Source organism: Musca vetustissima, unplaced genomic scaffold (assembly GCF_032173495.1).
Source record: "Musca vetustissima isolate MV318-11 ecotype Yass unplaced genomic scaffold, APGP_CSIRO_Mvet_v1 utg68122, whole genome shotgun sequence".
Lineage (NCBI taxonomy): Eukaryota > Metazoa > Arthropoda > Insecta > Diptera > Muscidae > Musca > Musca vetustissima.
In genome coordinates this window covers 31,049-43,492 of record NW_026888055.1, presented here as the reverse complement: position 1 = coordinate 43,492, position 12,444 = coordinate 31,049, and the positions used below count along the sequence as shown (strand labels likewise).

The following is a 12,444-nucleotide window of genomic DNA, read 5'->3' as shown; positions in this document are numbered from 1 at the left end:
ATGGTGGTGTGACTTGTTTTTTCTTTTTCTTCTTTTCTGCTTCACATTCTCGCATTATCCCCCCACCATCGCCATCAATTTTTTCTCCAAATTCTATCATCAAAGTAGAATGTGTTTGTGCTTGTTTCAGTTTGTGCCCATGCATAATAATGTGCCGCGACATCACAGACTCACTGTTTGTGTTGTTATTGTTATGTATTATTATTCTTCTTCTTCATCATAATTGTAGCGGGAGTGTTAGTTCATTTGTACTTTTTTTGCGTTTTAACAAAAAAAAGTTATGCTGTGTTTTGGTTTTCTTCAAGAGAATGCCCCCCTATGCTCTTGTTGTGAGAGATGGGGATAATGACAGTTGGAGCCAGAGCATTAACATAAAAACAAACATGGAAAACATAACAGGCTCTCTCTTTGTTATGATTTGTACACAGAGACAGGCTGCCACAGCAAGCACACACACGCACTAACACACACAGAGATCCACGTGCGTCATTAACGGCCGAAACACAACAAAGTTACCAGATCGTGTATTTATAAAGGCAAACGGTTAATGTTTGAAGTAAATTAAATGAATATAAATTAAAAATAGGAAAATAATAATAAAAAAAATAACAAATTAAATTGAAAAAGATAAAAAAATAATAGAAGAAAAATTAAATTAAAAAAAATTTAATTAATAATGAAAATAATTAAAAATTAGAAAAATTACAAAAAAATAATAAAAAATATTTTTAATAATTATTTTAAGAAAAAAAAATATTTTAACTGAAAACAAAAAAAAAATAAATTAAATATGTGGAAAATTATAAGAAACTAATATTTTTTGATACTTATATGCTATAGTTTGCCAGATCGAGAATTTTTTAAGGAAAATAAGTTAATGATGAAATAAATTTAAAAGAGAAAATTTTAAGAGAAAAAACATTTTATCTAGAAATAAATAAAAATAATGTGTAGGAAATATTTTTTACTATTTTCTTTGATATTATTAGGGAAAAATTGCTATCGCTGTCCATTAATCGTTTTTTGGCACTGTTTCACTTACCATAATTAATTTTTTTTGTACCGTACAAATGCTATTGACTTTTATTTTCCACCCTTTGCATACAAAAAAGACAAGCGTCAGCCTTTCATGTTGTGTTTTACGGCTAAATAGTTGTCCATAATAACTATCAGATTGTTTTTTAAAATATAATATTTAATTATTATATTAAAATATCCCCTAATGTCCACTATTTTTTGTTTTGTACAGTCCAACAGCTATTTAAATTCTTTTCCCGCCCATTACAAAACAAAAAAAACGGTTAAAGTCTGCAGTCCACATTGTGTTTAACATGGCGCCGTCACAAACAGTACAGCTGTTGGAGTAACCTCACATATGCCAAAGCTCATTGCTATGAAAACACACAAATAGGCCTTATAAATGAAAAAGGAAAGTGGGATGGATGTACTAACGGTTATTTTTATTGATTTTTGCCATAGAACAAAAAGGAAAACAACCAAAAAGAGAATAAAAAGAATAACAAAACTGGCAGTTAACAAGGATATGCGAAAATGACATAGGAATAAGGCAAGTAAAATATGGAAAAGAGAATAATACCACAAACGTCAAGCGTCAACAGCTTATGTTGTGTTTAACGCCGGCCAGCTGTTGTGGCTGTCTGACACATATGCCAAAGCTAATTGCTATGAAAACAACGAAACAGCCCTTATTAATCAAATGGAAATTGAAAAGGATGTACTACAGGTCCTTTCTATTGATTTTTCCGCCATCGAAAAAAAAAACAAACCAAAAGAGAATACAAAGAAAAACAAAAACTGACAGTTAACAAAGAATATGCCAAAATGACATATGAATGAGGAAAGGAAAATAAAGGAGAAAAAAAACAGGAATGACAAAATACCTGGTAAAGGAAAACCACTAGAACAAGAGACATAGTTTCTCCCAAACAGAGTAGACACAGAATTGCAATAAAAAAATTACAAATATTTTTATTTATTAAAAAACAAAGTGGAAATAAAACGGAAATTAAAGAAAGAAAATAATAAAATAAGGGAATATATATTTATAGTTATGCAGTAGTTAGCAAAGTAAATGAAAATCTAATTAGAAAAAAAGTAACCAAAGTGAGAAAGTGAAATTAAAACGAAATAAGAAAAAAAATATTGAATATTAAAGTGTTTTTGTATAAACATTTGTTTGTGTTTTTCCCCAGTTTTTTTCCTTTTGGAAATCTTTAATGGTTTTTTGAGTGAAAACCTTTTTGTAGAGTATTTTTTGGAAAAAAAAAATTATTTGTTTCAAGGATTTTTTGCAACCTACCCCACTTTTCTATGTGCGTGTGTGTACGTACGTGTATGTTTTTTGATCCCAATAAGGAATTGCATTGTGGACTAGGATAAACGTATGAACCAATCAACAGCCAACATTAAATCACACAACGTCGTCCTTAAAATATATTTTGTCATTGCCTTCAAAAGGACCCCCACAACAACACCAACAACAACCCATTTTTGGAGGCTGCTTATTATTTAATCGATAGTAAAACTTCATTCTGGAATATTTTAACGTTGCTAAGGAAATCTTTGTCATCGCCGCCGCCGCCACCACAACCTCCTCCAGCATTCTTGTTTTGGTGTTTTGTTGTCACAAAAAGATTTGAAGCTCCTCCCCTCCGTTCCGCAGCACAAAAACCCAAACATATGTTTGTTTAACTTGGCCTCTCGCGATAAAATACAAGTTAATTACCTTACCCCCAACAATGTATAAAACCATAAGGCACGGTGAGAATAGCCTACAGTATACCATACTACCACAAAATGATGATTTTCGCCTGGAGGGCAAAATCAAATCGGCCGGTTCGAAAAAATCCAAAACTAAAAAGCCACGTCGAAGATCATTTTTCGCCTATTTGGGTTTACTGTTCGTGTGTACGGTCATAATCGGTGCGGTGTTGGTGCCATTTTTGGTATCTGCCGGCCTGCCCAATCCCACAGAATGGTTTCAAAAAACCAAGGCAGCTTTCACGCGGAGCTCAGCCCCCACCATCAACACCCCGAGCAAGGAGAACAAAGAAAATGTGCCCACCAACCCACAACAGCAACACACCGGAAGTGCTTTGGCCAATGCCATGCTTAACAAAGGCAATTTGATGGCTTTGAACAAAGCCAATGTGGGTAAACCGGTGAAAATTATCAACAAGGATGGTGTGGAGAAAATTATTTTAAAATTAAATAAAACCCTGCCCCAAGCCATTGATACAAAGGTGGAAAGTCAGGCAAACACCATAGCTCCCGTTGCAGATAATGGCATTGTAACAACTCTCAAAGATGATGCGATACCGAAAATTACCATACATGATCTGGAGGAAGTACCCAATTCAATTACCACCGTCCAGCCGCAATTGAAACCACAAACAACCATGCGGACAACTGCTGCTACCATTCCCGAAGTGTTAGCTGTAACCACAAGTAGTTCGGTAATGGTTGCAGGAAATCGCACAGTGATTTCCAACTCAATTCCCAATGTTCCAAGGGCCTCTTTGCAATCCTCATTAAATCAAAATAACAATCTGACATCATCCTCCTCTTCGTCCTCTACTTCGGGTATATCTGCATCCTCATCATCTTCTACTCAGCCCACAATTACCACCCGCATCATGCAGGTGCCATTGCTAAAATCCACCGCCAAGAAACCGGCCATACCACCAGTACTCGTCAAAAATCTATCACCTATACAACCTACACCTGAAACTAATAATAACAACAACAATTTGAATGATATCATTCCCTCCAAAACGTTAACAGCCAATACAAATAATATTAATAATAATAAAATGTTGAACGCCAACCCAGATTCCGATTGGATACACACCCATTGGCCATACATAGATCCATCAACCTATTTCCAATGGAATGTAAGTTAAGCATTCAATCAACCTATGTTGTCCTTAATTTATATTTTTAAAGAATTGATTATTAATTCTGCTTTTCCTTTTCTCTTTCTCCATCAAAAGGGTTATAAAACTGAGGACAGCGTTTTATTGCCAGCCTTATTGGGTTTTGCTTTAATTGGTGTCATTCTCATCATAACTGTCTGTTTGGTGGCACGCAACAAAAGGACCATTGTCACTTCAGTTCGTAAGAGGAATCGTAATGTAAGTAGATGAATATGTGTGTATGTATATTTGTGTGTGTGTGGGTGGGTGTTATGATGGGCATGGGCCATAAGCTTTAAAGAAAAGGAATATTAGCTAGCCCTCTAGTAAAAAATGGAATATTGATTTAAAAATCAATAGAATAGGAAGTCTTAAATAGTAAATTCCGTAGATTTGTAGAAGACACGGAAAGATCACATAAATATAGATTGAGGTGACAGACGATGGTCGAGCAAGTCGATTCTGATTTTAGACTTAAACGACATTTACATTAGAACTTTTTACCGGGTTAACCTACTCTATGAGGATCTATTTGACATGTATACAATGGAATTGACAATTGAAACCCACTGGGTTAACGAAATCCGGTACAATGTAAACGTGGGAAATATTTCTGTTTGTCCTGCATAAAAATATTTAGAAATTCTAGGATTATACCTTGAAAATATAAAAAAAAAAAATCAAGAAATAAATGTAGTTTTCTTAAATACCTAATTGACTCACTAACCTCCTTTTGTTTTTCCAAATAATAACGAATCATTATCATGAATCTCCGTCCTTCTAGTTGTTATGATTGCTAGCATATTATTCCCCATTACATTGGCAACTGAAATAAAAATTTGAATTAATTTCCATCATGAATATTTCTTCACATAAAATTTAACTTGGTACATTTTTTTTTTCGAATAATATTGGTCCATTTTGCTGAATAAAACGTCTTCTGAACTGAATTTATGAGTTAATTTGGTAGCTTCTTCCTTTCATTTTCATTAGTAAATGATAACATATGTACCTTTGCTGTTTTTTTATTACATTTTTATACCCGTATCGTATTCCGAATTTATATTTGAAACTTCTACTACCTTTTCTGACTAATGCCGGTCCATATTTTTGAATTTTCGGGATAAAAAGTGGTTTCTTTTAAATATTGACAATGAATGATCAGATGGTGGGTTCTTCTTCTTCCTCGATTGCATTACAAATTGATAACAGCTGAGCCAACAGATCACAAGCGCCTGTCTTTTGACCATATTCCTTATTATTTCACTCACAATTAATATTCTGCTTTAAATTTGAGTACTTATACATCTTTTTCGAATTAATAATTACCAAAATTGCCATATTTAACTTGAAATAATGTTTTTTCACGTAAAACCAATGCAGGCGTAAACAAATGATCGATTCTTCTTCGCTCTTTTCACAATGCACTATAAAATGATAGCAGCTGAGTAACAATAGTTCTTCTTTTAATCATATTTCCCATATTTCTCGATTATTCAATTTACGAATAGAATTTTGACTTAAAAATCTTACTTATCTGCACTTTTTCGGAATTATTAATGATCAAAATTGCTTAATTCACTTGAAAAATGTCTCTTTTTACAAAACCAAAGTATGAAAAGGCAAATGGTAAATTCTTCTTCTTCTCCCAATCAGATAGCAATTCACAATGTAGTATAGATTGATAACAGCTGAGTAAAAACAACATTAACGTCTTTCTTGAAATAATATATCCCACGTTTCATTATTATACGATTCGCTTTATAAATTAGACTTTTGCAGAATTTGTGATTTATAAAGGCTATCACAAAATGTATATATTACAAAATCAGAGAATAAAAAGAGAGACAGCTTACCGTCTCTCTTCCAATTCCATTAACGTCCGCCTTTTGACCAAAGGGCTTATTATTTCACTCATAATAAATATTCTAATTTTAATTTGGTACCGTCTGGACTGTTTTCGAAATTCTTTATGACCAAAATTACTATATTTCACTTGAAAATAATGAATTTTCATTTCTGATTTTAATCGCATTTCCCATTTCTCGAATAAATATATCATTAACGTTAACCTTTTCAACATATTGTGTTATATATGATTCACAAATATTATTTCACATTAAAAATTAGCTTTTCTATGGTTTTGTGATTATATTATCAACGTTCGTGTTTTTAACGAAATTTATTTTTTTCATGACCCAAAAATAGTATTTTAGATTTAAAAACTAGCCCCCTGCCCGTTTCCAGATTATTAATGGACCTTGCAGAATCCCTTTATCCATATAAATATAAGACGCCTGCTTCTTCTTACTATTACATTGAAATGCAAGTTAAACTCGTTTTGGAAGTTAAACTCATTTGCTAATATTCAGGGAAAGGCAATAATTTAATTAATAATATTAATTATTAAATGTATATATACTTACGAATACAATTAACTTAGAGATTACATTTTCATTTCAATTAAATTTGAATATATTTCAATATATTCATAATTTATTTGACATAGTATTCAAAACAATACACAAAATATGTATTTTGATTTGATGGAACGAGCCACCTTGATATTTGTAATCAGTTGGCAGCTGTGTCCTACTTTGTACAAATTATACCATGGCTGATAGCATATCCATATTTTTACATTATCAATTACAGTAAAATAATAATGTATTATGACGGGAAGTACCCAATAACTCAATTTTTGTTAATAATTTATTATCAATCACTTACAATTTAATATATTTAATATATTTTCTTGTTACCTCGTGATGCTTCTTCTTCTTATTGAGATATAAGTGCTTTAGATGACAGCTTTCCTTTTATTTAGATTTCAATCTACTTTTAACTGATTTTCGCCATTATTTTTCATTTTATTATTCATTTGTTTTATAATTATTTAGTATATTATTAGTTGTTTATTAATTAATTGCACATTTCAATGATTTTTTCGTTATAAAAATAAATTATTTCCTTCGCCAACCGTTTACGCAAAAAAGATGCATTGTGCTTCTTCTTATTACATTACAAATCACTGTAATTGTTAACAGCTGTTGATGTTAGGGTTCTAAAATGAGAAAAACGACTTATTGACTTCCATTATATGAAAATTTCTTGGATTTTATATATTTTTTAATAGAAATAATATATAGTAATAAAAAAAATTGGGATATTTAGTTAAAATAATACGGAAATAGAAAGTTTCTTTTTATTACTGCATTATTAATTCTTATCACATTATAAATCACTGTAATTGATAACAGCTGTTGGTGTTAGGGTTCTAAAAGGCGAAAAACGATTTATGTTGTCTTCCATTATATGGAAAGGTTCTAACATTGCTTATAAAAGTGCGTTTAGATCAGGGTTAGCCAAGAATACATATGCAAACTGCTATGATTGTGGTGGACACACGCATAGATCCGTTGGGAGAGTAATTTTCGCTCTCTCGGTACAGATCGTCTATGTTAAAGCATTGCAAAGCATACAACATGTTCGATGTCGAGAATAATGTTGAGTTCGAACACAGAACTGTGATTGTATTGGTACTCTCCCAAAGCGCCCACGGGCGCCTGTTTGGTGAACAGTGGTTTAGATTTACAAAATTCACTCGATTTGAAATGTCAATTTATATAGAGTATATGTCAAATAAAAATTGACATTTGAAATCGAATGGATTTTGTAATTTAAGCGTTATTTTAATGAATGCACCCTGAGTTTGATATTTGACATTTTTTTACAACGCATTTTACTATTAACAAATTACATGCGGGAACACACCTTATGTGTGAAAAGACATTTTCGCGAAAAGAAACCTCCCTATCGATAGTGAGACATTGAAAACGATATAACCCACGTCGATAGTGTTATCGATTCTGTGTCATCACTATTGCCAGCTCACTTGTTTCTCAAACAAATTTTTTGACGTGTGACGACGACTACGTCGACGAGTGAAACGATAGCCAGTCAGCCAGCCAGCCAACATTGATTTTGGTGAAACGTAACAGAAAACATACCAGGGAGATAGCTGTGGAGAGCAAGCTGCTGCTGTTGTTGTCGTCGTCTGCTGCCTGCCTGCTGCTGGAAAACAAAACGAAAAATTGGATATTTTTTTAGTGGAATATTTCTAAGGAATTGAATAGAGGAGTAACCTGCCAACGAGATGGCCATTAAACCAGCCAGTTTGGGACGCAAGTCCACCAACAAGAATCCCCCCATTCTCAGCCATGAATTCGTGATACAAAATCATGCCGATATCATCTCCTGTGTGGCAATGGTATTTGTTTTGGGTCTTATGGATGAGTCGACATCACCATTTGCCAGCGCCTTTATTTCTCTACATCATAATGTCAGCGGTGAGGAGCCGACACGTGAACAACCGCTGGGAAAGCCCTTTACCTACGTGGCTGGCATCAAGGACTACTGTGCCGTGTTCTTCTATACCCTGACCTGCATTATTATGCATGCCATCATTCAGGAATTTGTGCTGGATAAGATTTCGAGAAAATTGCATCTGTCCAAATTCAAGTTGTCGCTGTTCAATGAAAGTGGCCAATTGGTGGCCTTCTATGTCATGTCATTCTTGTGGGGTGCCAATGTCATCTTGAAGGAGGGATATTTCACAAAGTTCTCGTTGTTGTGGGATGACTATCCCAATCACCCCATGTCGTTCCTGCACAAGTTCTTCTTCATCATCCAGTTGGCCTACTACCTGCATATGTTGCCGGAATTGTATTTCCAAAAGGTCAAGAAGGAAGATCAACAGCCGAAAATCATTCATGCCGTGTGTGGTTTCTCCATTATTTGCTTGGCCTATACCTTCGGGTTCCAACGCATTGCCTTGGTCATTTTGACATTGCATTATTTGTCCGAGACCTTTGCCCACATTTTCCAATTGATTGGTGTCTTCGATCGGGATGAGAAAATGGCCAGTGTGAAGATTGTCAATAATGCAGTGTTTGTGTTTGTTCGCTTCACCTCCATGGTGATTGGAGTGTTGGCCTTGTACTATGGAGTCATTGCTAATTCGTCACAGAAATTGCGGGGCTATTTGGCTTTGTTTGCCCTTTTGGGTTTGCAGTGCTATTTCATTTTCTCCTTTATTACGGAACAGCTGAAGGCTAAGCGTGAGGCCAAACAATTGAGCAAACCCGCTGCCAGTCAAAAGAAGAAGACACCCAAGGAGAAGACGAAAAAGGTGAAACGTGAATCGGATTTGCCAGAGGCCGATCAATCACCCAGTGCTCCCATTAACAACAAGGTGAAAAGCAAGTAAATTCAAGAGTGATGAGAATGCACACACCACAATTCCGAACCGGCCACTAGCAATAGGCACTGGATAGAAAAAAACAGTGCATAATCTAATAACCCCCAACAATATGCCGCTCAAGTTCAAATTGAAGTTCAGAAGACAAGAAGCTCTCCACCAATTGAAAAAAAATACAAATTTTTTTGCTCAAAAAAAAAAAAAACAAATCTCTCTTCACTTTCAATTCATTTTTCAAATTGGACCCATTTTTTTCAGGGCTCCTGGGAGATTTGACATTCTTCTCCTTCTCCACGAAATGCATTTAAGGCAATTTTTATTTTTGTTTTCCAAACGTTGTAACTTTTTTCTATTGAATATTTAAAAAAAAAAATATTGTTAAACTATTTTTAAACTTCAAAACATTCTTACATCGACACTCTGTACTCAAAACACACAAAAGAAAAATTCCTTTATTTTTTTAAATAACAAAAACAAAATCAAAACTATTGTATTTTTTTATATAAAAATAATTTAATTATAAACTATTTGAAGTTACTTTTTTATATATACAAAACATAAAAATAAAAACTATTTTTTATTTTAATTTTCTACTATTTTTTTAGTTTATTTTTTTGTACTTTATTTTATTTAAAAAGAAAATAATAAAAAACAAATATATTTTTTATAAAAACTTTATAAAAAAACTGGAAATTTTTATGTTAATATTTATTTCCTATAAAAATAGGTCTAACACCACGGCTGAATATAAAAAATACAATACGTATACATAAAAATAAAATTATAAAAAAACCGAAAAAAATCACCCAATAAAAAAATACTATTTTTTATAAAAAAAAACAAGTTTTTTTAAAACTGCAGTTGTTTTTGTCTTGTGGCCATGTTGCAAGATTTTCCTTTCCCTTTCTGGTTTTTTGTTTTATTTATTTTTATTTGGGTCTCACTCAAGGTTATGGCGAAGTTGTTGTTGTTGTGTACCAATTAGCTGGCATAGAGGGAGCCAGCTTGGCTCTTAATTGCTTACCGATGATGATAGTAATGATGATGATGACGTTGAAGATGTCTCTCTCGATACCGGTTTTACTATCAATTTGGTTTTTATCCACATTGTGTATATATTGGTATAATGATAACAAATATACTTTCACACTTAAGCTACGTGGAGGCATAGTCGCAGATGGTCTCGATGTGGTGGTGACCCATACACAAAATTCAATCAAATTGAAAGATAATTTAAAAAATTAATTAGTATTTTATTTTGAATAGAACAATCTGGAAGTTTAGTGGAGGAGGGTGGTGGAAATAAATTAAATTATGAAATTTATTTTTTTATTTATTTTTGAAATATTGGATTAAAAAAAAATATTTTTTAAAGGCTATAAACGGAGAGGATTTTTTAAAAAAATATGATTTCTTAAACTTTTTTTTAATTTACTTAAATATTTTTTATCTATAGTTTTGTGAATATAAAGGACATTTTTGCTCATATTTTTAATATAATTAGTTTTTATTATTTATTTCTACTATTTTTTTTCTCTCTTCAGTAAGAAAAATCAAAAATACTTAATTATTTTAGGACCATAATAATTTTTATTGATAATATGTGAAAACTGTTAAATAAAACATGTCTAAACATGTTTAGAAATATTTAATTTTTTATCTTTTTTATTTTTTACATTAAAAACAAAAAAATTTTTATACAATTTTAATTTTATTTCGTATTTACTCTCCCTCTTCATTAAATGTGAGTGTAAAATCGCCCTAATAAGAGCGTGTCATCATTGAGGACGTGTAACCATGCCTTTCTCTCAATGATAGCCATGTAAATGCGCTGCACCATGTAAATACTATAATGTGGCGTTGTCACACCGTGTAAAAACGGCAGATAGAGCATTTACATTATAAAATGGGACATTATTGGGAGTTTTAGAAGGGAAAATGATGTTTAAATTAAAATAAAAATTATTTAGGTGATTTATATAGAAGAAATGAATAGAAAAATATTTATTCGGGTGTAAAATCGCCCTAATAACAACGTGTCATCATTGAGAATGTGTAACCATGCCTTGCTCTCAATTGTAGCCCTCTAAATGCGCTGTACTATGTAAACACTAAAATGTTGCGTTGTCACACCGTGTAAAAACGGCGGATAAAGCATTTACATTGCAAAATGGGACATTTTTGTGAGTTTTAGAAGGGAAAAATGATGTTTAAATTAAAATAAAATTATTTGGGCGATGTATAATGAAGAAATGAAAAGAAAATTCATAATATATATTCGGGTGTAAAATCGCCCTAATAACAACGTGTCATCATTGAGGATGTGTAACGATGCCTTTCTCTCAATGATAGCCATGTAAATGCGGTGTACAATGTAAACACCATAATGTGGCGTTGTCACACCGTGTAAAAACGGCACATAAAGCATTTAGATTATAAAATGGGACATTTTTGGGGAATTTTAGAAGGGGAAAAAGATTTTTAAATTAAAATAAAAATATTTTGGTAATACATAAAGAAGAAATGAAAAGAAAATATATAATATTTGTAGATTTAAAAGGATGGACTATATTTTGAAATTATAGAAACAATTGGAGAATATTTTTGTTGAATTAATAGACAATTTTTTTGTAAATATAGCTGGAGAAAATACGTTTTTAAATTGCATAATGTAAAAGGTGCCATATAATGCAAAGAAGACGAGGTTACACTACCGACTTATGTGAAGTAGTCTTAATATTATTGAATTTATAGCAATTTGTGTAAACTTTTGGACATTTTAAAATAACTTTCAACCATAAAATATGTAAAAATGGCATTTATTAATTATCCAAAGGTATTTAACTGAATTTAAATGATATTCTTGCTTTTTATTTTATGTAAAAATGTTATTTATCCTTCATCTAAACGTATTTAATTTAAATCAAATTCTTTTTTTCTATTTAACAGGACATTGAAGAAACTGGCGGCGAGGATAATACCACCTTATTAACCAATACTAATTTATCAGATGAAGATTAAGAACATTTTTTTTCAAAGTTGGAGACAAATATGAAAAACACACAATCCAATAATTTTTGGTATTCAAGCTAAAAAAAATATTTTATTTTGAATAATTTAAAAGTATTTTAATTATTATTTTTAAATTTAAAAAAAAAAATCAAAAAACCCGATATAACCGTTACTACATCATTAACATTTAATTTCAATAAGAAATGTTTTTCCCCAGTTACAAAACAATAAAAGATT

At 31.9% G+C, this 12,444-nt stretch overlaps 2 protein-coding genes across 2 annotated transcripts; both read left to right on the top strand.

Moving 5' to 3' along the window:
* Positions 1-2,759: 2,759 nt before the first annotated feature.
* Positions 2,760-12,216, top strand: LOC133335882 (rhoGEF domain-containing protein gxcI-like). The gene is made up of 3 exons (XM_061544175.1): positions 2,760-3,914; positions 4,014-4,154; positions 12,145-12,216. The coding sequence occupies exons 1-3, from the start codon at positions 2,760-2,762 to the stop codon at positions 12,214-12,216; spliced, it is 1,368 nt and encodes a 455-aa protein (XP_061400159.1).
* LOC133335878 (translocating chain-associated membrane protein 1) lies at positions 8,080-9,205 on the top strand. The gene has a single exon (XM_061544170.1). The coding sequence runs from the start codon at positions 8,092-8,094 to the stop codon at positions 9,202-9,204; it is 1,113 nt and encodes a 370-aa protein (XP_061400154.1). The 5' UTR covers positions 8,080-8,091; the 3' UTR covers position 9,205.
* Positions 12,217-12,444: the final 228 nt, after the last annotated feature.